Below are 22466 nucleotides of genomic sequence, written 5' to 3'. Positions count from 1 at the left end.
CCTGGCGGACTGCCTGCAGAGCTCCTCTAGAACAGGGCTCCCCCCACCAGCAGGGCTCCCCACAAATACCTGTAACCATCTACAGAGCAGAGGCCACTACCCTGAAGCTGGAAACTTTGGGTGTTTGGGGGAGCAGCTGTTGACCCCTGAGAAAGAGCTGAGCCTAGGACCTACAAGGGTGAAATCCTCTAGGCAGCATGGAGCTCAGGTCGGTGCTGTGAGCAAGGCCACCAGAACAGCACCCAAGGGAGGCGAGGGTCAGATCCATGAGCGCAAGTTCAAGGCATCTACTAGGTCCTACCTTCAAGCTGCCTTGGGGCTCTCTCTCCCTAAGGCTTGGGCAGGATAACGCCCGTCCTTCCTGCTGGACCTCTGGCTTGTTCCCTTCCCTGGACCTGCCATGCTCCCTCCATCCTCAAGAGAGGGTTGTGGAGCTCCTTGCCCTTAGGGGAGAGATCAGTCTCTCCAGGCTGGGTCAGCAGACAGACAGTCCAGTGGGGGAGCTCCCACACTGGGGCCTGGTGTGCTTCCGCGGCACCTGCCTCTGCCCATCAGGGCTCAGCTGGCTTTAGGCCTTGGCTGCTCTGGACAGGGCTCAGGGCCCCTTCATGGGGGCAAGCATACTGGTATCTTCTTTCAGGGATGGACTCTTTCCGTTAGGCTCAGGTCTCCTTAGAGCAGGAGGCAGGGTCCCCCAGGAGGTTTCTCAGCTCCTCGGACCAGGGGCCATCAGGTGTCTTCGCCATGAGCAGGACTAACAGGTCCGTGTAGGTATGAAGTGTCCAAGTATCTTGCTTGACAACCTACGCCCCTCTTCCTCCTTACCTGGATCCAGAAAGGCCACCAGGTTGTTAAATCCTTTTTTTTTTTTTTTAAACAATCTGCTCAATTATCTTCTTTCCTCGCCCTGCCCCCACCCCCAGCAGTCTTATTGGACAACAGGTTTTGTTTCTTTAATTCTACCTGTTCTTGAGCATTTAGACAGCAACCCTCATTTATCAGGGAACCCCCTCATGCCCCATCTTCCCAAGAGAGGCTCCGCCTCTCAACCTGAAGGAGTCCCTCCACCTTGCTAGGCCATGGTCTCCGGGCATCCCTAAGGGGCCCAAAGTCACCAGCAGGTGCCTGGGCGAGAGGCAGCAAACACCAGGAGCATGGATTTTGGTTGCAGCCCAATGTGAGGGTCCGGTTTCAGTCTCTATGCCCTTGAGTGGAAAAGAGCAACAATGCCTTTCTCTCGGATTATTGTGAGGATTACGCTGTTAAGTAGGGATTATGTCAGGAGGGTGCAGAGCTGAGAACATTTTCAGGGAAATTCTAAACTCGAGACCCTTAATGCAGATGCTGACCAAGCACGTTCTCGGGAAGCACCAGAGGGCGGGAGGCTGGCAGGCCACACACCCAGGTGGTGACTGAGGATGGAGGTCCCGCAAAGGGCCTGGGCATCATGGCAGCTGGGAGATATGTTCCATCCGGGACCCAGAGGAATAAGGAACCTGTTGGAGGTCCAGGTGGGCTATGCCATTGGCGCCTATTTCCTCACTCCCCTGATGGGGCAGCTGTAGCCCACATACACCTCGGCGATCACCCCTACCACCCTCAGGGGACCAGTCTGTTGCCCAGGCTGGGCAGGTCCTTGATGGGCTATCTTTCCCTCCAGATCTGCTAGTGTATGGGGTCTGGGAGACAGGTGGGGCTTAGGAAGGGGCCAACTTCCAGAAGCCTCTTCGTGCTAAACTCTGGGCCAGTGGTTCTCAACCTTCCTAATGCTGCGGCCCTTTCATACAGTTTGTCATGTTGTGGTGACCCCCCCCCCCCACCATAAAATTATTTTCATTGCTACTTCATCACTGTAATTTTGCTACTGTTATGAATCGGGCGACCCCTGTGAAAGGTTGAGATCAGATGCTCTAGGCTAACCACTCCACGTACTTCCGGGGAGCCACCCCCCCCAATAGAAAGGCATTTTATCACGGAATGATTAAATGACAGCCCCATGCTGAGCTTGCTCCCTTCCCATCTGGCCTCCCCTGGGACCTTGCTCCATCCCTCATCCTCTCCCTAAAACCTGTGTCTTCCCGTGGCCCCACCTCCAACCACCCCATGCTAGCAGATATGGGGTGAAAGGAGGAAAGCCCATCCTCCTTGCTACACCCAGTCCTCTCCAAGAGGTGGCCAGCAGGCACTCCCTCTGCTGCCCCCCTCCCCCTCCCTCACTAGTCAGGCTAGAGGGCTCTCTATTTCACATATTCCAATGACTTTCTGGCTGGCTTTGAAGAGGTTCATTCTGTTTCCACCCCCTGCTGGGAGTTGCATCCCCACGCCATAGAGACTGAATCAGAACCTGCATTTTAACAAGAGCCCCCCCCCCCAAAAAAAAATCACCTGAAGATCATGTCGATTCTGATCCAGTATATCTGGAATGGAAAGGGAAATTCTCCCCAGAGCATCGAGGCAGACCCAACCCTGCAGAGGCCTGTGCCTAGAGCTGGGGACACTGCCCACCCCACTGATGACCACGCTTTCTGGAGGTGCCCCCCCACCCTGGGCTTCTCTGTCTCTCTCCCCCTATCCATCTTTGTCCTGGGTGCCCTGGGCTCAGTGATGTCCTAGCGAGTGCTTGTAGAACCCAGGCCTCCTAGTGTGGTTCCCAGGGCAGGTAGGGCCCAGCCTGACTCTGGAGGGGCAGTGGGACCATGCTTGTGAACAGGAAGGTCCTGAGGCCCCAGATGAGAGCAGAAGAGGAAGGAGGCCCAGGGACTTGGGAGATTCCTAAGCTGGAGGGCTCCCCGCAGCTCGCCCCCTAGGGTCCAGCCAGCTGAACCCTCTGCTCCTATCAGAGTCCTCCCCAGGGCCAGGGCCGGCTCTAAGCTGCAGGAATGGAAGGTGGGGGGTGGGGAGGAAAGGGCCAGGTTGGAGGAGCCTCTAAGTCCATGTTCCAGCCTGGGAGGTCTCCGCCGTGCCGGAGCCCTCGGAAGCTTGCCTGACCTTCAGCACATCTATAAACAGCACGGCCTGTCAGCACCGCTAGCTGCTGCCCAAGAAACGCTGTGCTCCAGTGGCCTCAAAATTCCAGGAATTGCTGGCACGGCTGCCCCAGAACAGTCCCCTTCCCCTTGCTTGGGGACCCTCTGTCTTCAGCATCATCTGAACTTGGGAAAAATGGAGACTAGGCAATAGCAGAGGGACTGAGGCCTCGGGCTGTGCCCTGCATAGGCCCACAAGTCCATTGGGGTGAGGCGCTCAGGGATGGGGGGTCATTAGAAGCCAGCCCTTCGTGGGCCCTGCTCAGTCCCACCATTCCCCCAGCCTCCGGAGCCTCCCGTGCAGAACCCCAATGGCCCACACTTGCACAAGCGCCTGTGGGAAAACACCCTCACAAAGGTATGCTCCCTGCTACCTGGGTGAGAAGGCCCAGTGATTTTCCCAAGGGGGCCATTCCTGGGGTGGCTGAGCCACATGGAAGCACCTGTCTCCTCAGACAGTCAAGGGCAGTGGGGACGATGGGTACCGAGGGGCGAGATCCTAGGCCTAGCCTCTGGCCTGAGCGGCTGGGGTAGGACAGGGGCCCAGCCCTTGAGTGGCTCCTTTGGTGGCTGCTCCTCCCCCACTTCCTGGAGCTTTGGCTGGGCTTGGGTGGGTGGGGTGAGAGGGCAGCTCACGTTACAGGCCCTGACACACCTGTCCGGGATAAATAAAGGCATTTCCCCTCCACCCTCCACTCTCCCCCTGAACTCACTTCTCTGTGGACCCTCAAGCTTTGAGCTCCTGCAGGGCCGGCCTCCATCATCCACACTTTCTGGGAGGAGCTGAAGGGTGGGGTAGAGGGTGGGGAGAGGGAACTGCCTCCTAACTAGACAGGTAGGCTTTCTTCCACAGACTGCCTGTAGCAGCGGACTGGGGGCAAGGAGTGGGCTGTTCCCCAATTCCTTGATCAAAGTCAGAGGGGTGAGGGGAAGGCAGGCTTGGGAGCTTCCCAGGGCACAGAAGCTCCCCCTCTCCCCCAATGGCATCCCCACCTCATGGAAAGGTAGGCCTGGTTCTGAAGTGCTAGGGACCCTCCCTGCAGGCCCCGACGGTGCAGTGGGCTGCAAACAGAGCTGACAAGCACAGAGAGGAAGATGGGCATCTACTCCTGGGGAGAATTAAAGTCTCAGAACCCCAGGGGCAGTTCTGCCCTGTCCTAGAGGGTCACCATGAGCCTGCATGGACTCAATGGCAGTGAGATGGAACCCACCCCACCAGCCCCAGTCCTGCCTGCCTGATGGATCCTTCCCAGCTTGAATGGGTGTCTTGGCTGGGATCCCCGTGGAGCACCATCAAGCTCTGCCTCTGCCAGCGTCCCCACTGCAACAGCCCCCCCTAGAGCCTGGCACACAGGCTCTGTTGCCATGTTCTAGCTGCACTCTGCCCTTGGCTGACTGAGGGACAGGTGCGAGTGGGTGAAGCAAGGTGGGAGCAAGCTTCCTCCAGAGACACTGGTCCTGCATCCCCTGTTTTGTGGGGTGGTGATTTTGCTTCAGGAAAGCCTTGAGAGCCCCAGCAAAACCCCACCCTCCAGATGGACGGAGGGGCAGTGTGTTCACCCTTCCCGTGAAGCACGGAGCTTGGGACCCCCTAGCTCACAGCACTATCAAGAGGCTCTGAATCTAGGGAGGGTCTGAGCACCTGGTCTAGCAGGCTTTAAGGCCTTGATGACTTGGGTGGGCCCCTGAAGGGAGTCAGTGGCCATCATGTCCATCCCCTGATGTCCTGCCTGAGCAGCAGGTTCTATTTTTAAAAGTCCCCTGGCCACTGGCTCCAGTATATCCCTACACACCGCCTCTCTGCAGGGAGGACATTCCTCCTGCTGTCTAGCTTAAGGCCTCTGTGTTGCAATTTAAGCCCTCAGCCTGCTGGGGCCAGGTGGCACATAGGCCCCGGGTGAAGTCATTGGCTATCCTGGGTGTCACTGAACCAGGAAGGCTAATTTTTGTCCCTAGGGGTAAGGCAGGAGGCACCAGCAGGAGGCTTAAAGGATGGTGGGGTTGGAGGAAACTTGGCCTCAGTCCCAAGTGTGAGAGGCCAGGAGACCAGAGAGTCAGGGTGGATGGCCTACTTAATTCATTGGGAAGACCATGGGGTAGAAGCTATGTAGAGGCCTGGGTGGGCAATGCCCACTGGGGCCCAAATGCCCATGCATGCCCAGGAGAGGTGTACAGGTGCTGGGCTGTCCTTTTAGAGCAGGTCTGTGGTCTCCAGGGCAGCAGACCTAGAAGGTGGGGACCGTGAGATGGAACAAGCTGGATCTCCAGCAAAGGAAGGAAACTTACTGCCATTGAGTCGGTTGCTGCCAACTCCTGGAGATCCCATAGGACAGGGTAGAACTGCCCCGGTGAGTGTCTGAGACTGTCACTCACCTTTCTCCCTTGAAGTGGCTGGTGGTTGCGAACTGCTCACCTTGGCGGTGGTAGGCCTACACATAACCCATCACACCACCAGAGCTCCTTAGAGGGTGAAAGCCAAGGCTTTCCCGAGACCAGAGCCAGCCCAGCAGTCCCTGCCCTCCCCACACACTGGAGGAGTGTGGCCTCCTGGCTGTTTCAAGGTGCCCATGGCACCCCGGAAAGGGACTTCTTGGGGTCCCCTCAAGTGCTTACATAGATTTAAGAATCAAGACTGCTCCTCCACCGTGGATCCCTGGGCACCGTGGGCCTGTGCAGCAGTGTCTGAGCCTGCTCACCTGCGCAGACGAGGCCCTCATCTCTGCCAGGCCTTCCCTGGGTGCCCACGTCAGCGCCCTACCCACCCCTGCCTAAAGCAAGTCTCTGCCGCCCTAGCAAAGAAACCATCTCCCTATGACCTGGGTAGGTCACCGCAGTTCCCACCCCCCAACCCTGGCCAAGTACTACCCTTCAGTCATGGCCCGGGGCCTCATCCTGCCCCTCAAACCCAACAGGCAAGGTTTGTCCCAACCTGCCACACACCTCACCACTTGGCCTGAAACGTGGGGGCTTTGGCCCAGCCCCGTGAGGAACTCTCTGGGGAGGGTCTTTTTCAGACCCATATTCACTGAACACCAACCATGTTCTAGGCACCTAGTAGGTGCTAGGGAGACATCTCACTGCCACGAGTCGCTTCTGACTTATAGCGACCCTGTAAGACAGGGTAGAACCGTTGCCTGTGAGTTTCTGAAATGGTAATTCTTGACTGGAGTAGAAAGTCCCATCTTTTACCCGAGGAGCAGATGGTGGTTTTGAACTGCTGGCCTTGTGTTTAGCAGCCCAATGCTGAACCACTACGCCACCAGGGCATAGCAGCGATGCAAACAATTTTATACTCAGTGAGAGCTTGCTTTCAAGCACATCCTAGCTTAGTGACGCCTCTCTCGACCCCAGTGGCTCATGGGAGGGGAAAGGCAGTCTGCTGGGGCAGTGCTGCTCCCTAACTGTCCACACTGGGACACAGGGGTGTAGGGGCATGAGGTGAGGTGGCCAGCAACACCGCCGAGGTGAGTGGAAAGGAGCCTGGCCAGTGGGGAGGCCCAGCTCAGGAGACCACCAATGTGGGGTCCCTGGAGGGAGCTGATATTTCAGGTCTGAGTGGCTGCTGGAGCCCCCAAATTCAACTAGCTCAGCTCCGTGCCTCAACAGGGCAGCAGTCTGGCTGTCCATCTATCTGCCCCCCTGACCGTCTCTGAGCTCTCCAGGCTAGGAAAGCTCTTGCCCCACATCTAGGGAGATGCTTCAGACTTGGGGCCCTCAGAGCCCACCCTGCTCAGAAAGGACTTAGGATGCTCCACCCTCCTGCCCATTCCACAGACTCAGCAAAATACTGGCCACCTCTCCATGACCTGTCTCCCTCCGAACTGGCTGGCCAGGGTAGGGTGGGTGGCCACACAGCTGTGGCAGAGGCTGGCAGTATTCAGCGAGCTCAGTCCCAACCCCTAGAGCCTCAAGAGGACAGACAGATGGACATACACACCCCCCTCTCTAAATGTGCCCTGCCCCCCTCGAGAGGCCAGGCTGTGGACACTCACCCGGGAGATGGTGAGAGGCATGTTGAAGTCCTTGCCCCCCTGCAAGCGGAAGCCCCAGGGTCCAGGCCCGGTTAGGGTCACACTGTAAGACATGCTGGAGTTGACAGCTACGGCTCCTGCAGAGAGAACAGACTCCGATGAGAACCCGATGCACCTTACACCCCCAGCCCAGCCGCTGGCCCCAACCCCGCTGCCCAGACTTGCCTGCTCTGTCCCCTGCTGTCTGGCCGGGCTGTGTGGAGGGCCCAAGAGGCTCCTAAGAATAGCTGAGCGAATGTCATGCACACTGATATCTGTTCTCGGCTGCGCCCATAAATGGGCTGTAACCCTACACTGCGCCCGCCCGCCTGCCCGCCCAGGGCAGCCCATCTGTGTCCACTGTGACTCACACAGCTAATATAGCCCCTGGGGACCCAGCAGCACCCCCCAGGGGAAGTTAAAGGGCACTGGCCAAGTTGGTTGTCACCTCTGGCTCTCTGCATTCTCCTTCCTCCTGTCCCTTTGGGAGCCCAAACCCACTGTCTCTGCTGAGCTGTGGCCCCCTCCACCTCAGGGCCCCAGAAAGACAAGGTCAGTTCCCTGGGGCAGGGTCTTTGTGGCTGGGGTCTTGGTGGGTCAGTGGCCCTAGCGAGGACTTAAGGTGTACCCTAAGCAGGGTGGGGGCCTTGGTGATGCTGAGGCCTGGGCTGAGTCCCCAGCTGGTCGGGACAATGGTTCAGCACAGGAGCCCAGTGGCTGGACCCTTCAGGCACGTCCTTATGCCCTCACTACGGACAGGATGCCAGCCTGCTTATGGGAGGCCTGGCTCAGAGCACCTAAGGGACTTTTTCAAGGTTACACCGTGGGAGACCAGGCCACACAGTAGTCTGTGCTCATTCTATGAAGCTTCAGATAAGAGATCCCAGAGGGTGGGGCAGCTGGGGGGTGTGTGGGCACCGGCGCCTCCTGAAACCATGACTCAAGGGGGCTGGGGCCCTGCCCACATCCCTTGACAAGTTCAGGGGCCAGGCCCAGGCCCCCAAGGTCTCTGAGGGTCCAGCGGTTATTCCTGGCTCTTCCAGGGCATTTGTGCTCTGGAAAACTTGACAGCAGTCTGGAGAGCTCCAGATGCCAATGTCCATGCCAGGCCCGTGCCCTTTGCCATGGAATGGGGGATGGGGGAAGTGCCATTTACTCAGCTGCTGGGAGCTGGCGCCAGAAGGGAGAGGGAGCTCTGCTTGGCGCGATCAGCCCCTACCCCGGAGCCAGTATGGTCTGGTGGGAGCTCATGCCATTTGGGACTTATGACTAATTCTTACCACTGTGCATTTGGGGCCAGGATTGCACTGGCCTAGGATAGAGGTCAGGCCCACTGTGGTCTAGAGAGCAACGCCCAGTCCTGTTCTCTGGCTGGGGAAACTGAGGCTGGGGAGTGACTGTTGGGTGGGGCGATGAGGACTCAGAGAGGCCTGGGTGTGAGGCATTTCCCAGTTGCCGGCACCCCGGCTGTACCCCTTGCCTCTGGCACCCGAGGCTTATCGATGGACACCGGGTCCATGACCCTTCCTTGTAACGTGTCGGATGAGCTCCTCACAGTTCTGGTGGACATTCCGATGGCAAATGGACAGTGCTCACTGGTGGCCCCGCCCCCCAGCTGGTGTGTGTCCAGGGCAACTGGTCCGGTTCTGGCTGGCACACACAAGTGCACTTTAGATCCCCCATCTTCCAGGGCCGTTTGGAAACCTGCCCCTGTTAACCAGTTGCCGACTCAGGGCAAACCCTCCCCACCCCCCACCCCACCCCTCTCCACAGTCCGAACAGCACCATCCTCCACAGGGTTCCTAGGTGGTGAACGTTCAGAGACAGAGCACCAGACCTTTTGCACAAGCGTCTCTGGGTGAGTTTGAACCGTCAACGTCTTGCTAAGTAGCCCAGCGCTTAGCCATTTGCCACTCAGAGATGTCCCTTGTCTTCGTTTATAAGAACATCAAGTGGAAGAGACCGAGAAGGGACCAGCGTTCTGTGCAACCAGGCCACCACCTTCTCTGCCCTGCAGCCAGCCTTCCCTTTAAGGCTAGTAGTTTGCAGCCAAGGCTCCAGTCCTTTCACCATATAATTCCCCAAGTCTACATCCCACCCCACCCCATCCTCAGTACCAGCCTTATTCCCTTTCCTAGAGGAACTTGCTTTGCAAGCCTGGAAGTACCCAGCAGCAGGATGGCGATAGAAAGACACGGACTTCACACGGGGAAGGCTTCGTTTGGCTACGCCTGGACTTCGGCACCTCCCGAGGCTGACTTAAGGGAAAATGAAGGAGCAACAGGGACCATCCTCTACCAGAGAAAGTCAGCCTCGCTTCACATGCCTCTCCTGGGAGACCCAAAGGCAGGGGAGCCAGCTGGTACCCACCAGCTGCATGGAGGTGGCTTCCTGAATGAAGCACAAGCACTTCACTGGGGAATTGGCTTTACTCCTCCCCTCCCTCTCTGCCGTTTGAGGGAGTCAGGAACAAGGATCCCAAGTAGCAGATGCGAGGAGAAGGCAGAGAAGTTGCTGGAAGCATCCAAGGCTGGCCCTGCCTCTCTTTCTCTCCGCAGCACCAATAGGCAGAGACCAGGTTTTTTCAAAGGAGAACTTTGCTTTTTATTTTCTTAACCCCAATCTTGAGGTGAGCTTCAACCTTTGCCGTGAAACAGACCAGGGTAAGCGTGTGCTTGTGTGCTCAGCATGCATCCAGGTGTGTGGCATGCTGGGCAGTGCTCTGGAGAAGAGGCCAGAGGTGAACGCCATGGTGCAGAGCTTGGGCTACAGGCAGAGAGAAGCAGCTGGCCCTTCAGTGCCAGTATAGTGCCCAGCAGAACCTGGCTGCGAGGCCTGGCTCACAAGTAGTAGGTGTTTCTCACAGAGCCATCCCCACTGTCATTGCCCGAATAGTCGCAGCACCACGCAGCACATGAGGAGATGCAGATGCTCCTGAGAAGTGGAGGCGGCATCCTGTCTTCTGGCTGAACTGGCAGCGTTAGAGGATGTGCAGCCTCACTTGACGGAGCTGAAGTCTGGTGGCTCCAGGAGGGCCTGGATCTGACTGGAACCTCAGGTGACAGGGATATTCCACAGCCTGCTGGCTCATAGGGCAATCCTGGCCTGCGTGTCGGAGGGACATGTGAGGGACTGGATGTGTCCCAGAGGAAAGGGAGAGCCAATGGGGCATCCTATGCCTTGGGGTTCAGGCTGAGGGGCAGCCCCTTGATCTGAAAACAAACAGCACACATCTGCTTAACTGGAGTATTGTTCTCATAAGCGCAGTCTCTGTGGTTAAGGTCACTGAGTGGGGAGGGGAGGGTGGCTTGGAAGGGGCAGGGATGGGCTCCCCCCACCCAGCCCCCGAGGCTGGAGGCAATCGAGGTTGGAGTCTGCAGTTGGGGCCCTCTGCTGAGTCGCAGCCAGCACTGTCTATGGCTCCTTTTGTACAGGCCCCTGGGGGTCTCATGGAGCCCCTTCCCAGGGTCTCCAGAACCCACCCATACCTTCCTCGTTTTTTTTCACAACCTGAATTCTGCATTCACTCCCCACCCCTCCCCTGCTCCCGCTGCCCTGCAGCCTCCACCTCCGCCAGTCTTCTTCAGGCAACAGCAAGGCTGGCTGCACCCCTCCCTCCTTCAACCACCCTGAGCCCTGGAGACTCCTCCCACGGGCTGCTCACCTTCTCCTACATCTCATCCCTTCCCCTGCTCTCTTGTCCCCTTGGCAGCTCCAGGGCCATCGAATGACACTCTGTCCCAGGACAGGCTGGGCCTCTTTATGCCTTCCTGCATTTGTCCAGGACACTCTTAGGACACGCCCTTCCTTCTGCTACCACCCTCCCCACCATGGGCAAATGTCAGCCTCACCATTGCAATCCCTGAGAGGCCCTTGCTGCCCGGGATTTACCTGTTTCCAGCATCTTGTGAGCTCCTACCTCCATGGCAGTGCTTATCACTGTCATGCTGTCCCGACCCCTCCCCTCCAGCCCACACACCATATCTCTCAAGCCAGTCTGGGTGTCCTGGCCTCTGTGGCTGGTATCAGTGCTCAGGGATCAGAACCAAGGAGTGAGCCCTCCCTGGGACTCTGAGGGATGGGAATGCAGGGGACCAAGGAGGTGGGGTTGGAGAGGGACAGAGGCTGGTCTTCGCGCAAAAAGAAACAAACAAATTGCTGTTGAGTCAATCCCGACTCATAGGGACCTTATAAGACAGGGAAAAACTACCCCTGTGAGTTTCTGAGACTGCAACTTTTCATGGGTATAGAAAGTCCCATCTTTCTTCTAGAGCACAGCTGGTAATCTTGAACTACAGGCCTTCTGGCTAGCAGCCAGATGCATAACCACTATGCCACCAGGGCTCCTGGCCTTTGGGGAACGAAGGAAGGCAAGTGACTGAGGTTGTGGACTTGCTGGGGAAGCCTGAGAGCCCAGGAGCCGCATCAGATGACCCAATGGACACAAGGATATTCGTGGGGGTGAGTGGAGGGGCAGGGCTGGGAGTTGTCAGCTGAGGGGCAGGGCAGCCTTGGGGGACTGTGCACATGGTGCTTCCAGTGTTCCAGAATATCACCTTCTCTAATTGCCATCGACATTCCATTCCATAGGCACTTGGCCTGACAGCTGGCCTTCTTTTAATAGCCACCGTACTCTGGTGGACATCCTGATCTTGGGGCATTTATACCAAGTACAAATACAGCTTACAGTTGCCCCAGGACCCTTCCCAGGTATGTTCCAGGCCTGGGCATTGGGGTTACACAGAGAGGTACACCATGTTTGGTTATACATTTGGTTTAGAGTAGACCAACTGTGACGTGCTTAGCCACGTGCCCGAAGGTGTCACAGGAACACGTGCCATACAGATGCATGGCCACCATAGTCATACAGGCTTACATGCTTGCCACATGACTACAGTGGAGCCAACACGGATGCCTGCTACCTAGGGGCACAGTCACATAACCTTAGCGTATGTACAGACACACACACACACACACACACACACACACACACACACACACACACACTTGGGTCCTGCTCAAAGCATCTGGGAGTCACATAGGCCATCAGGAGCCCCAGCCAACCAAGGAAAACCTGGGAGGTCCAGGGAAGGGGTAATTCTCAGAGGATGCTGGGCCTGCCCTTGAGAACAAGCCCCCCTTTCATGGTCACCCCCTCGGTGACTTGCCCATTCTCCCCACCCCTTTCCACATGGGCAGTGGTCAGGCCCAGTCACCTTCTGGGGAGTCTCTGTTTCCCATCCCCGGGGCGTGGGAGGGGTGTTGGCATCCATGCTTTCCAGGTCCTGCCCTTGGGGGCACCGTTGGCTCACTTGCTGGATATGCCCACTGGCGGCCGTGACTTCTGTGTCTGTCCAGCCCTGGAGGAGGTCAGAGAGTCCTGTGAGGTGGGAGGGACATTCCGCAGCCTTGCTCCTGTCATCTTTTTCATCAGGATCCAGCATGGAGGGACGCCGGCTACCACGGCCGTGCCAGCTTGCATTCATGTGTGCACGAAAGAGACAGAGCATGTGTGAGAGAGGGGATGAGTGTGGGAGAAAGTGAAGATGCGCTGCTTGTATGTGGGAGAGAGAAAGCATGCATGTGTGAGGGGGAAATGTGTGTGGCACATTTTCAAGAGATATACTTGAGAGATCGTGAACACTGAGAGACGGTGAAAATGCGTTCATGAGAGTATGTGACAGAATATTAAGTGTGTGAGAGAGTAAAATAAGTTTGTACACAATTGCAAGTGTGTAGATATGACAAAATAACGAGGTATAAATTACCAAGGGCACATGAGGGAGGGGGGAAAGGGGAGGGAGGGGAAAAAAAAAAGAGGACCTGATGCAAGGGGCTTAAGTGGAGAGCAAATGCCTTGAGAATGATTGGGGCAGGGAATGTATGGATGTGCTTTATACAATTGATGTATGTATATGTATGGATGGTGATAAGAGTTGTATGAGTCCCTAATAAAATGTAAAAGAAGAAAAAAAAAAGAAAGAAACAATTGCAAGTGTGTGTGTAAGAGAGAAAGTGCTATGTATATCTTCTTAAACTTGTGGGTGTTAATATTTAGTGTGCTGTGTCTTCACGAGGATCCGCTAACAGATAAGATTTACTCCTTATAATTCACAAAAATGGTTCAAGGAAGGAAGTTCTAACAACAAATCTCTGCCTACCACCCAGAACCCCCAGGGACAGGGACATCAACAATCCTTGGGCTCAGCACCCAGGCATGGGATGCCATATCCTAGCCCGTCATCTGAGAAAGAATGGTTTTTCATGTTTAGAGGTGGGCCCAGAGGGTGAGTGACTCATCCACTCCTCCGCAGTGGGGATGTGAGCGCAGGACTCCAGGGCCAGGGCCTCTCCTGCTGTGTCCTTTGGACGCCTGGAGACTTCCAGAAAAAGAGAGACTCCATTCCAAGATTATGAGGTCATTTGAGGCTGGCCTGGGGCTCTAAGCCACTGGGACAGTGTCGACATGCAGGAGGACATGGCCTGGCATTGAGCGCCCCAGGTTCAGCCCTGGTCTGCTGTTGGAGCACCGTCCTGGCTCCTGAGCCCCTTAGTTTACTCTCACTGCCCCTGAGTCTGTTCTGACTCATAACAACCTCCACCTCCCCCCCCAAAAAAAAGAACAGAGTAGAACTGCCCTTTTGAGTTTTTGAGGCTGTTAAATCTTTACAGAGGCAGACTGCCTCATCTTTCTCCTAAGGTACACCTGGTGGATTGGAACCACTGACCTGTGGTTAGCAGCCCAATGAGTAACCCACTACACCACCGGGGTCCTTAGTCCTGCCTATAGGTGAAGGTAATGAATAGGCTATTGGGAGTTTCCGGGCAGGGTTTCCTGCCAGCTGTCTAGGGCCCATAGTGTCCTAAGCCCTGGGTCTCAGAGGCATGCCTCCTGGAGCACAGGGGATGACCAGGTACAAGTCAGCAGAGGCCAGAGGCCCTTACCATGTCGCTCTCGGAACCCAGGGAGGCCTGGCGCCTTCGCCCCGAGATCCAGCTGAGGTCGGAGGCCTGGCTGCTCAACGTGGAGTGACGAGTGGAGCGGTAGCTGGTATAAGGCCGCGCGTGCTGACCCGACACGCCCAGCAGCATCCCCAGGCAGGGCAGGTGCTGGGCGATGGCCATTCTGTGGGACAGTACCGCTGGTTAGGGCGGGGGAGGGGCGGTGACCAAACACACAGTGCGTGATAGGAGGGATGACATCCTGAAACAGGGCTGAGTACCGTCGGAGATGCACTAGAGTCGTGGGCAGGGCTCGACATTGGGGTTATGAGAACAGTCAGATGTTTGGGTGATGGAGATACTGGGAGTTACTTGTGTGAGGAGAAAAGATAGATATTGGGGAGACAGACTCACAGGGCTGGTGGAGTTGGACACCCATTCCCCCAGGCAGTGGGTCTGGAGGGAGAGCTTCACCGTAGCAAGCCCAGTCAGCTCAGTAAGTTCCTACCACGGAAGGCTAAGCCACACCTCTGTGGGCATGGGGAGGGGCGATGGAGGGGGAGGGCTAAGCCACACCTCTGTGGGCATGGGGTGGGGCGAAGGGGGAGGGGGAGGGCTAAGCCACACCTCTGTAGGCGTGGGGCGGGGCGATGGAAGTGGCTGGTGAAATGGAGGAAAAGGACCCGTCTGAGCTGGATGAGCTCAGGCCCTGGCTGGCTTCAGGTCGGGTGGTGAGCTACTGACACCTCCAGGCCAAGGGGAGCACTGACGGTCCCCTTGTGGGTGAGGCCACAGCACTGGGGTTCTCATCTCAGAGATCTCTCTGGTTGAAGTCGCTTCCCCCAGAGCCCTCTGCCTGGGTCGTGTAAGTAGAGCGAGTCCTCCGGGCTGCGGTCTCATTTCCCAGGACGCACTGATTGGTGGGCTGCTTTTCAGCATTGCTGATCTGCTGGCCCCAGATCCTAAGCGTCCACAGTTAGCGTTGAACACTGCCCGGGAACCCCGGCTGCTTCCAGCTGCTGTGGGCCCCACCCGAACTCATTCAAAAGGTAGACAAGGTGGTTGGCTCCTGCCCTTCCCCGTAGGCCCAGGAGACTGGACCTGAAGGCAATAGGCGGGGGGCGGACCACACCTGTACTTGGGGTGGGTGAAGGCATAGATGATGGGGTTGTGGATGGCAGAGGCCTTGGCTATCACAGCGGGCACTGCATTCATGTAGGGTGTCAGGACGTGTGCATACCTGGAACAGAGAAGATGTGGTCCCGCTCTGCTGGCTGGCCCTCCTCGGAGGCTCACAGCCTATCCACCCACCTTCCCAAGAACCTCTTCCCTCTGGGTCAGGTCAGGCCCTGCCGGGGCTAGGGGCTAGGCAGGTAGTGGGGGGAGGGTGTGAGGAGGAGAGGTGGGGGTGTGGCTGGGAGTGGGGATTTGGGGAAGAATGAGTGTCAGGCTGAGGGCATAGTTTGAAAAGTCCCATTGTAGCTTAGAACCTGTTCTGCTGCCAACACCTAGGTAAGGAGTCAGCAGCCCCCTCCCTTTCCCTCTCCCCCCATTGACAATGCTCTTGAGGCTTTCTGCCCAGTGCCCCAGACCCACCCCACCCTTCCGGCCCACCCACTCCCCTGGCTTTCTTAGAGTAAATCCCAGGAGGGCCTGAGAGCAGATAGGCCAGTCCCGTACAGGGAGACGGTGCTGTCTTCAAACTCTTCCAAGGTTTAATAGCGCTCACTCTCTCTAAAGTTAATCTGCAGTCTAGCCTGGGCCCCTGTTTCTGTCGACTTCAAAATCTCCAGACTCTAGCCCCAAAAGATGACTGGGAGCTCTTAGGGGCCCCTTCCTGCGGGTGAGCGTCACCCCTGGGTGCGTGTCCACAGCTCAGGCCGAGAGAACCAGACTCCTAGGTTGGAAGCACCTGACAGCTCTTCTGGGCCATAGGCTGAGTCTGAGTGTGGCCTAGAGGGTGGAGCATTGCCTGCCAGGCAGAGAATAAGGCTGCAAGGACCATTGGCCCTGGGCTTTGGTTCTAAAGGAAGAGGTCACGCCTAGGCTGCCTTGTGCTCTACTACTGCCCCGGCCTCAGCCCCATTCCCACTGCTCACCCTGCGAAGGCCACCAGCACCACCGTCGAGTAGGGGGTCCAGGAGAGCACGAACAGCGAGATGACCAACAGTGCGATCTTGGCCATCTTCCACTCGCTCTGCAGCCGCTGCCTCTGACACGGGGAGTCTCTAGAACCCTCACAGGCCCCGAAAGTCTGGAGAGCCCTAGGATGAGGGTGAGCTGAGCCTGGGTCTGAGCCCATGTAGCTTTCAATGTGTTTAGGGGTCACGGCTACTGTTGGAGTCCCTTTCTGGACCATCTAGGGCCACGGTGCATCCTTCCACGTGCAGACAGCCTTGACTCCCAGAAGGTTCCCTATTAGGCTATATTACATTGAGCCTAGTCTGCTCCTAGGGACATCACTGTGGGGGGTTTCCTCTGACCCGGAACATCTGCAGACCAAGCTTAAAGGTCACCCCCACCCCAGAAGCACATTTCCTTCCCTTCTTGTTGGTGGTATGGGAGTGGGTGGGCCCAGAGGCAGCCCTAGTGGAAGGGACACAGCGTCCACCCTCCTGTCTAGCTCCCCTCCAGGCCTGGTTCTCACCGGCCTGTCTCCCGGATCGCTCTAAAGATGAAGATGTAGCAGTAGATGATGACGAGCAAGGGGAGGAAGAAGACGAAGCAGAAGAGGAGCATGGTGTAGGTCCGAACAGAGGGGGTGAAGCTCATGTAGTCCCAGGAGCAGGAGGTCAAGAGTCCATCTGGCACATAGGCACCTGGGAGCCAAGGCAGGGGTTGAGGGGGACAACATTTGGGTCCTCAGCACTGGTTCCAGCCTGATACCCCCCAGGAGTTTAGTGTGTATGGCTCAAGCTCCAACCCCACCCTACACCCCCAGTGCAGTGAGGATGCCTGGAGTGTCCTTGGGTCACAGAGACTGGCGCCTGGGTAGGAGTATGAGCTTGAGAAGCAGCGACCAAAGCCCACTCCTGCCTCCGCGTGGTAGTTTGGAGCAGAGAACTCACCGTGGCCCCACGATCTTACTCCCCAGAGCTTTAGCCAGCTTCTGGATCCTTCCCCACAGGGCGTGTATCTCGTGGCTAACCATCCGTCCATCCTGCCTACTTTAGCTCGTCGAAAAACCTGCACATAATCTTCCCCTAGGGCTCCAGCCCCTGTTTCTCTTCTCTGCCTGGGAGCCATGCCCCTCATTGTCTATCTGACTAGAGTCTCAGATTGTCCCTTTTGGGGACAATCTACGTGCCTCTTGAACTTGGCCCTCTTAACTTAGCTACCCACCCTCCGCAGTTCCACCAACCCACTTACTCCAGCCAAAGAAGGGTGGCAGACTCCAGGCCAGGGCATAGAGCCAGATGCCCAGCAGGACAAGTGCTGCCCGCCTCTTAGACACCACACCGATGGTGGCCAGTGGGCGCGTGATCACCAGGTAGCGGTCCAGAGCGATGGCTGTCAGGGTAATCATGGAGGTGATGCCAAAGAGTGCCCCACAGAAGGCATAGAATTCGCAACCTGTGGGCACAGCACCCTGCCCTCAGTTCTCGGTAGCAAGGGGAGGAAGTGCCTGGAGAAGGTGCATGCTCACTTTTCCTCCTGCCTTCTCAGAAAGCAGACCTGGACATTTGTCCCCCAGTGATTAGCTGCCTCTGGCAGAAGTGGGCAGAGGTTTCCAGCCTGGAGCCTGAGTCTTCAGTGATTGGGAGCAGCTACCCATTCTCTGTCCAAGAAGTCCAAACCTCTGCACCCCCGCCCCCCCCACCCTGGTTCCCTCTACTGTGGTCATAGACCACATCCTCCCTCCAGCTAAAGGGAGCCCCGGGTGCCTACCAGCCTCCCCAAAGAGCCACTGCTTATAGAGGCTGCTGGTGAAGAAGACGGGGGCCTGGGTGAAGGACATGAGGAAGTCGCTGACTGCGAGGTTGATAATGAGCATGTTGGCCGGGGTCCGGAGGCCTCTGCTCCTGGGAAAAGTCAGAGGGTGTTAGGAGGTACTTCTGCTAGGGGACTTTCCTCAGGCCGCAACCACAGACATGCACACACGTCAGCACACCCACCCTATACGAATGCACGTGTGCACGTGTACCCGGCACATGCATACACACTGCATATATGTATACATGTTTGTGTGTACACGTTTGTGTGTGCATGTATGCAGGCAAAGTTGCTGGGCTACAGACCCATCTGGCTGTCCAGCAAGTACCAGCTGAGGTTCCTTTGAGTCCAGCGGTGCTGACCAAGGGGTGAGAAAACCCAGGGCAGTAACCAGACCTTGTTTTCTGGGGACAGCCCCCTCAGAGTGGCACAGGGGTGGACTGCTCCCCCCGCAGCTGCTGTGAGCCCCCCTCCCACAGAGGCTGGTTCTTGTGCTGTATCATTTCCCTGCTTGCGCTCTGGGTGCTCTCTGCACCATGCACCCTTACTCCTTGGACGACACCCTCGGTCCCCTGAGACCCTCTGGACAGAGGTCTCGCTGGGGCTTCTCCATGAGGGCCCTCCTGTAGTGTGCCCAGATCTGCGCATCTGTGCTTCTAAGACCTCCCTCCTGCTTGGGTGCCACCCTCAGACCTCTTCCTCCCCAAGGGTCCAGCCTGGCCGGGACACTCGCCCAGTGCAGCGGCCCCTGCAGTGTGCACCCTCAGAGTGACAGACAGAAGCGAGCTGTGCTTGTGTCCACAGGTCATAAGCGCTGCCTGTCCTTCACCAACCTTACCTCCCGCTGTCATCCATCTCCATCTCCCCCTGAGGCGGGTTCTGTTGGTCCCATTTTCCAGAGGGGACCACCGAGGCTCCGCTTATGATGGACCTCGCTGCAGACGACTAAACGTAGTAAGTGCCATAGCCAAGCTTGCTCCGAGTCTCACTGGGGGGTGGGCGTGGGGGGTGGGCGGGATTGCATGTCCGTGAACTTACCTGGTCACCACACGAACTCCCTGGCATAAATCACCACCCCGTGTTGTGGTCAAGAAAAGGGAACCCGAGGAGGACAAACAGATGGCCCTCAATGACTTTGCCCACCCGCCCATCTGCCCATCTCAGTCTTCCAGGCTGTCGGGGGTGGGGGTGTCCAGAGGAAAGATCGGTCACGTAGAGGGCAGTTACTGAGGGTCTTGAGGACTTAGGGTTCTGGTGCCTGGGGCTACTCTTCAGAGTCTAGGAAGGCTGTCCTGCTGCAGGCAACAGCAGTAGGTGAATAAGAGCTGGCTAGAACAGACTGAGACCTGGGTGCCATGGGTCTTTGATTCAACGGCATGCGCTGTTCAAGCTTGCTTTCCTGGTCTTGTGGATGAAGACCTGGGCCTGTGGCCATTGAGGGCTTAGCCTCTTTTCTCTACCCAGCTTCAACAGTGCCCTGGCCAGAGTTGGCACCCAGCTCCCTGTCCTGCCCTGCTCCGTGCCCTGGCCCCAGCCCACCAGCCAGGTACCTGCAGAAAGTGTAGATGACCATGAGGTTGCCCAGCATCCCCGTGAGGCCCACCAGCAGGATCACCGTGCCCAGCGTGTAGTGGACGTGGTCTGGGACATCAACGGTGGGGAAGGGGGCCGAGGCAGCAGAGGGAGCCCTGGTTGCCTGTGGAGAAACAGAAACAAGAGCATCACCTTATCCCTCCAAATCACTTGAGAACAAAGGATGTGGGACCTCAGAGTGGCAAAGCAGCTTGCTCACATAGCTAGCAAGTGGCTGTGCCAGCAGGGGAAGGCAGAGGTCGAGCCTAGACGGTCACCCTCCAACACAGAGGCAGACACATAGGTTCTAAGAGTGGCCTGGTCCACTGGCTGAAGGCCAAAAGGACAGACAACGGTGTCTGGCCTGCAAGGCCATGGCTATGGTGGCCCTGCTTTTTCTGGAGGCAAAGGCAGAGCTGGTGTGGGGATAGGTTCCCCCCTATCATACAGCTCCCATCCCCGGTGCCTACTACAGCAGCCAACCGTGGTCAGGTCTCCTGGGAACCTGGGTGGAAGATTGCAGTGGAATCTTCTGCTCAATTTCAAAAGAGAAGCTGCAATATCTTTGCCTCGCAGTGTCTCTCTGATGCCTGGCATGGAAAAGAGGGAAAACATCCCCTTCATGCAGAAAGTATAGGCTTCTCGGGGTCATTGCAAGGAGACTGTATGCCCGGTGAGGCCTGGGCAGAGGGACTGAAAGAGATTCTACTTCCTCTTTTTCACCCAGAGCCCTTTGCACCCAAGGTCATCCAGTGGGAGCGAAGCATGTTGGGCTGAAGTTGTAAGACTCTTGCGTGTCCACAGGAAACTGTAAAAGCCGAAACATGCACGCAGGGACGAGCAAGCTGAAAGGCTGTCTGTGCTGACTACAGTTGCTGCTCCCTCCCCCGAGCGCCTAAGCAACACCAGCATGGCCTCCCTGTCTAACCAGAGTCAATGTTTCTCTGGGTGAAGACAAGAACCTAATTCTGAGTTGCTTACTTCGTATGGAAAGAGAGGCCTGATCTGGCCCCTAAAGCTATCAGATCCTTCCCATCCTGGCCTAGTATCCCCGGAGGGGTGTTAGCTCCCAGGGCCTGAGAGTCCTCCTAGCTCCTTGACGGGGATACAGGCCAGAAAGCACACCAAGCCCCAGTCTCAGATGGCAACTCTGGAGGCTCAGGATAGATGAGGCCCCTTCTCTTTCAATCCCGTTTCCCCACGAGCTTTTTGCAGCCTCCTCCTACATCACAAAGGACCCTTCTCTCTTGCTTCCTCCCCAGAAGGCTCCACAGGGCATTCCACGCCCCTACCCCCGCACTCTCCTTTACCTCATCCTTGAGGTAAGATGGCTCCCAGAGGCTCAGTCCTGTGTCCAAGGCCCAACAGAAGATTTTCAGCCCGTCCCGCTTTCCCAGTCAAAGGCCCTGTTTGCTCTAGGAGTGAGCCAGCATGAAGGGGAGAGGTCTCTGAAAGCACACCCCCACCCCAGGCTTGCCTTCCTCCCCGCACCAGGCTTACCGTGGGGCTGCTGGGAGGCAGTCCGTCCAGGCTGGAGGCGCTGTTCCACCTGCTGGCTGAGGCTGCCGTGGCCACCCGGCTGGGCTCCTGAGCTGGCCCTGACGGGACTCTTGACCCAGAAGGCAGGTTCATGCTGCCTCGAGGAGGCGCCTTCCTTGAGCTCCCAGACAGCTGCAGGCCCCGAAAGCTCAGGACCACAGCGTGCCCAGCCTCCCCATTGCCCTTCCTTCGCGGCGTCCCCGCCCAGTACACCAGCCACCCTCGGGACTGATGCCTGGGCTTGGTGTCCAGTGAAGTGCAAAGGAGTGAAAGTACCAGCCAGGGGGTGGAGCCTCACGTTTTAGTAGCAGAGCCGGCGACGGCACATGCCCCATTGCTGAGAGCCGGCAGCCCTGGTAGGTGCCCGTCCCTGGGTGTCTGCAGATGAAGTTGTGAGGAAGCTAGGAGTGTGTGTGTGTGTGTGTGTGTGTGTGTGTGTGTGTGTGCAAGCATGAGGACATGTAGATTTGAGGCAGGCTTGGGTCTAAGAGTGTGTGTGTGTGTGTGTGTGTGTTTGTGCAAGCATGAGGACATGTAGGTTCGAGGCTGACTCGAACCCAGAGCATTGGACAGAGGCTTGGTCCTCGCCTTCCATCAAGCCCTTCTTCCTGAAAGATGTGGAGGTTTATCCTGTGAAGAGTCACAGCCACGGGGCAGGGCTACACTCTCCTACAGGGCGACACTGTCCCTGTGTGTCCGAAGCTACCTGATGAGCACGAGATGAAGATTAACAAAGAAACCGTAGAAGTTGGGAGTGGCCAGAGAATTCACCGGCCTGTAGGCTTGGCCCGAGATGGTGGGCATCAAAGGGGACAGGGGCCCCTTGCCTCTCTTCTGGAAGCGACGACTTCGAAGCTGGTGAGGGTGGGAGGGGTGTACAGCTGTTTCCAGGGCTCCTCTGGGGCTCTGAGGCTCCCGGAGGAGGGATCTACTGCCTTCTGGGAGCTGTGCCCCAAGACCAGGGAGGAAAGATCTGCAAGCCCCCTTGCCATGGCTGCTCCCCATTGTTACAGGCAGTGTGCCCGTGGCCCCAGAGGGAGAGGGGGCGCTTCCCATTGCTCAGCAGGTGCCCTCTGTGGTTGTGGTTTGGTGCCATCAAGTGGATGTCCACGTGTCGTGACCCCAGGGACAACTGAAGGACACACTGCCCGCTCCGGCAACAGCCTCACAATGGCTGTGCTTGAGCCCACTGATGTGGCCACTGAGTCGGTCCATCTCCTTGAGGGGCTTCTTCTAAAGCTCATTGTATTGGGGGTCCTGACAGTTCTTGTAAACAGCCCACACATCAATTGTATCAGGCATATCTGTACCGATGCTGCCAGCATCATTTTCTAAACATTTACTTTCTATTTGAGCCCTTAGTATCAGCTCCTCTTTCCCCCCTCCCTGCCCGAGGGTCTTTCTCTTACCGCCTCCCCTCTCCTTTACCAAGCGTGATGTCACT

At 57.2% G+C, this 22466-nt stretch overlaps 2 protein-coding genes across 6 annotated transcripts in view; both read right to left on the bottom strand.

The window, feature by feature from the left end:
- Window positions 1-7132, bottom strand: part of LDB3 (LIM domain binding 3) — a 72725-nt gene extending 65593 nt beyond the window's left edge. For all 5 annotated transcript variants that reach the window (XM_075561003.1, XM_075561001.1, XM_075561004.1 and 2 more), the window contains exon 1: window positions 7019-7132. In XM_075561003.1, coding sequence (XP_075417118.1) covers window positions 7019-7111 — 93 coding nt within the window. In that variant the 5' untranslated portion in view covers window positions 7112-7132. The remainder of the gene's footprint in view (window positions 1-7018) is intronic.
- Window positions 7133-9876: 2744 nt separating this feature from the next.
- OPN4 (opsin 4) lies at window positions 9877-21115 on the bottom strand. Its single transcript, XM_075559581.1, has 10 exons — window positions 20984-21115; window positions 19462-19607; window positions 17867-18000; window positions 17348-17551; window positions 16626-16797; window positions 16078-16242; window positions 15111-15218; window positions 13982-14162; window positions 12338-12396; window positions 9877-9970 (listed from the first exon to the last, which is right to left on the bottom strand). The coding sequence occupies exons 1-10, from the start codon at window positions 21113-21115 to the stop codon at window positions 9877-9879; spliced, it is 1395 nt and encodes a 464-aa protein (XP_075415696.1).
- Window positions 21116-22466: the final 1351 nt, after the last annotated feature.

Source organism: Tenrec ecaudatus, chromosome 10 (genome assembly GCF_050624435.1).
Source record: "Tenrec ecaudatus isolate mTenEca1 chromosome 10, mTenEca1.hap1, whole genome shotgun sequence".
Taxonomy (NCBI): Eukaryota; Metazoa; Chordata; class Mammalia; order Afrosoricida; family Tenrecidae; genus Tenrec; species Tenrec ecaudatus.
The sequence above is the reverse complement of the archived record's forward strand: the minus strand, read 5'-3'. Positions and strand labels throughout refer to the sequence as shown.

What these genes read in the sequence shown, in the direction of transcription:
- OPN4 (XM_075559581.1), bottom strand. Translation starts at nt 21,115, where the DNA reads ATGAACCTGCCTTCTGGGTCAAGAGTCCCGTCAGGGCCAGCTCAGGAG. An exon ending in GTCATCTACACTTTCTGCAG is followed by an intron (nt 18,001 to 19,461) that starts GTACCTGGCTGG and finishes GACTTTTCCCAG; the next exon opens with GAGCAGAGGCCTCCGGACCC. An exon ending in GTGGCTCTTTGGGGAGGCTG is followed by an intron (nt 17,552 to 17,866) that starts GTAGGCACCCGG and finishes CTGTGCCCACAG; the next exon opens with GTTGCGAATTCTATGCCTTC.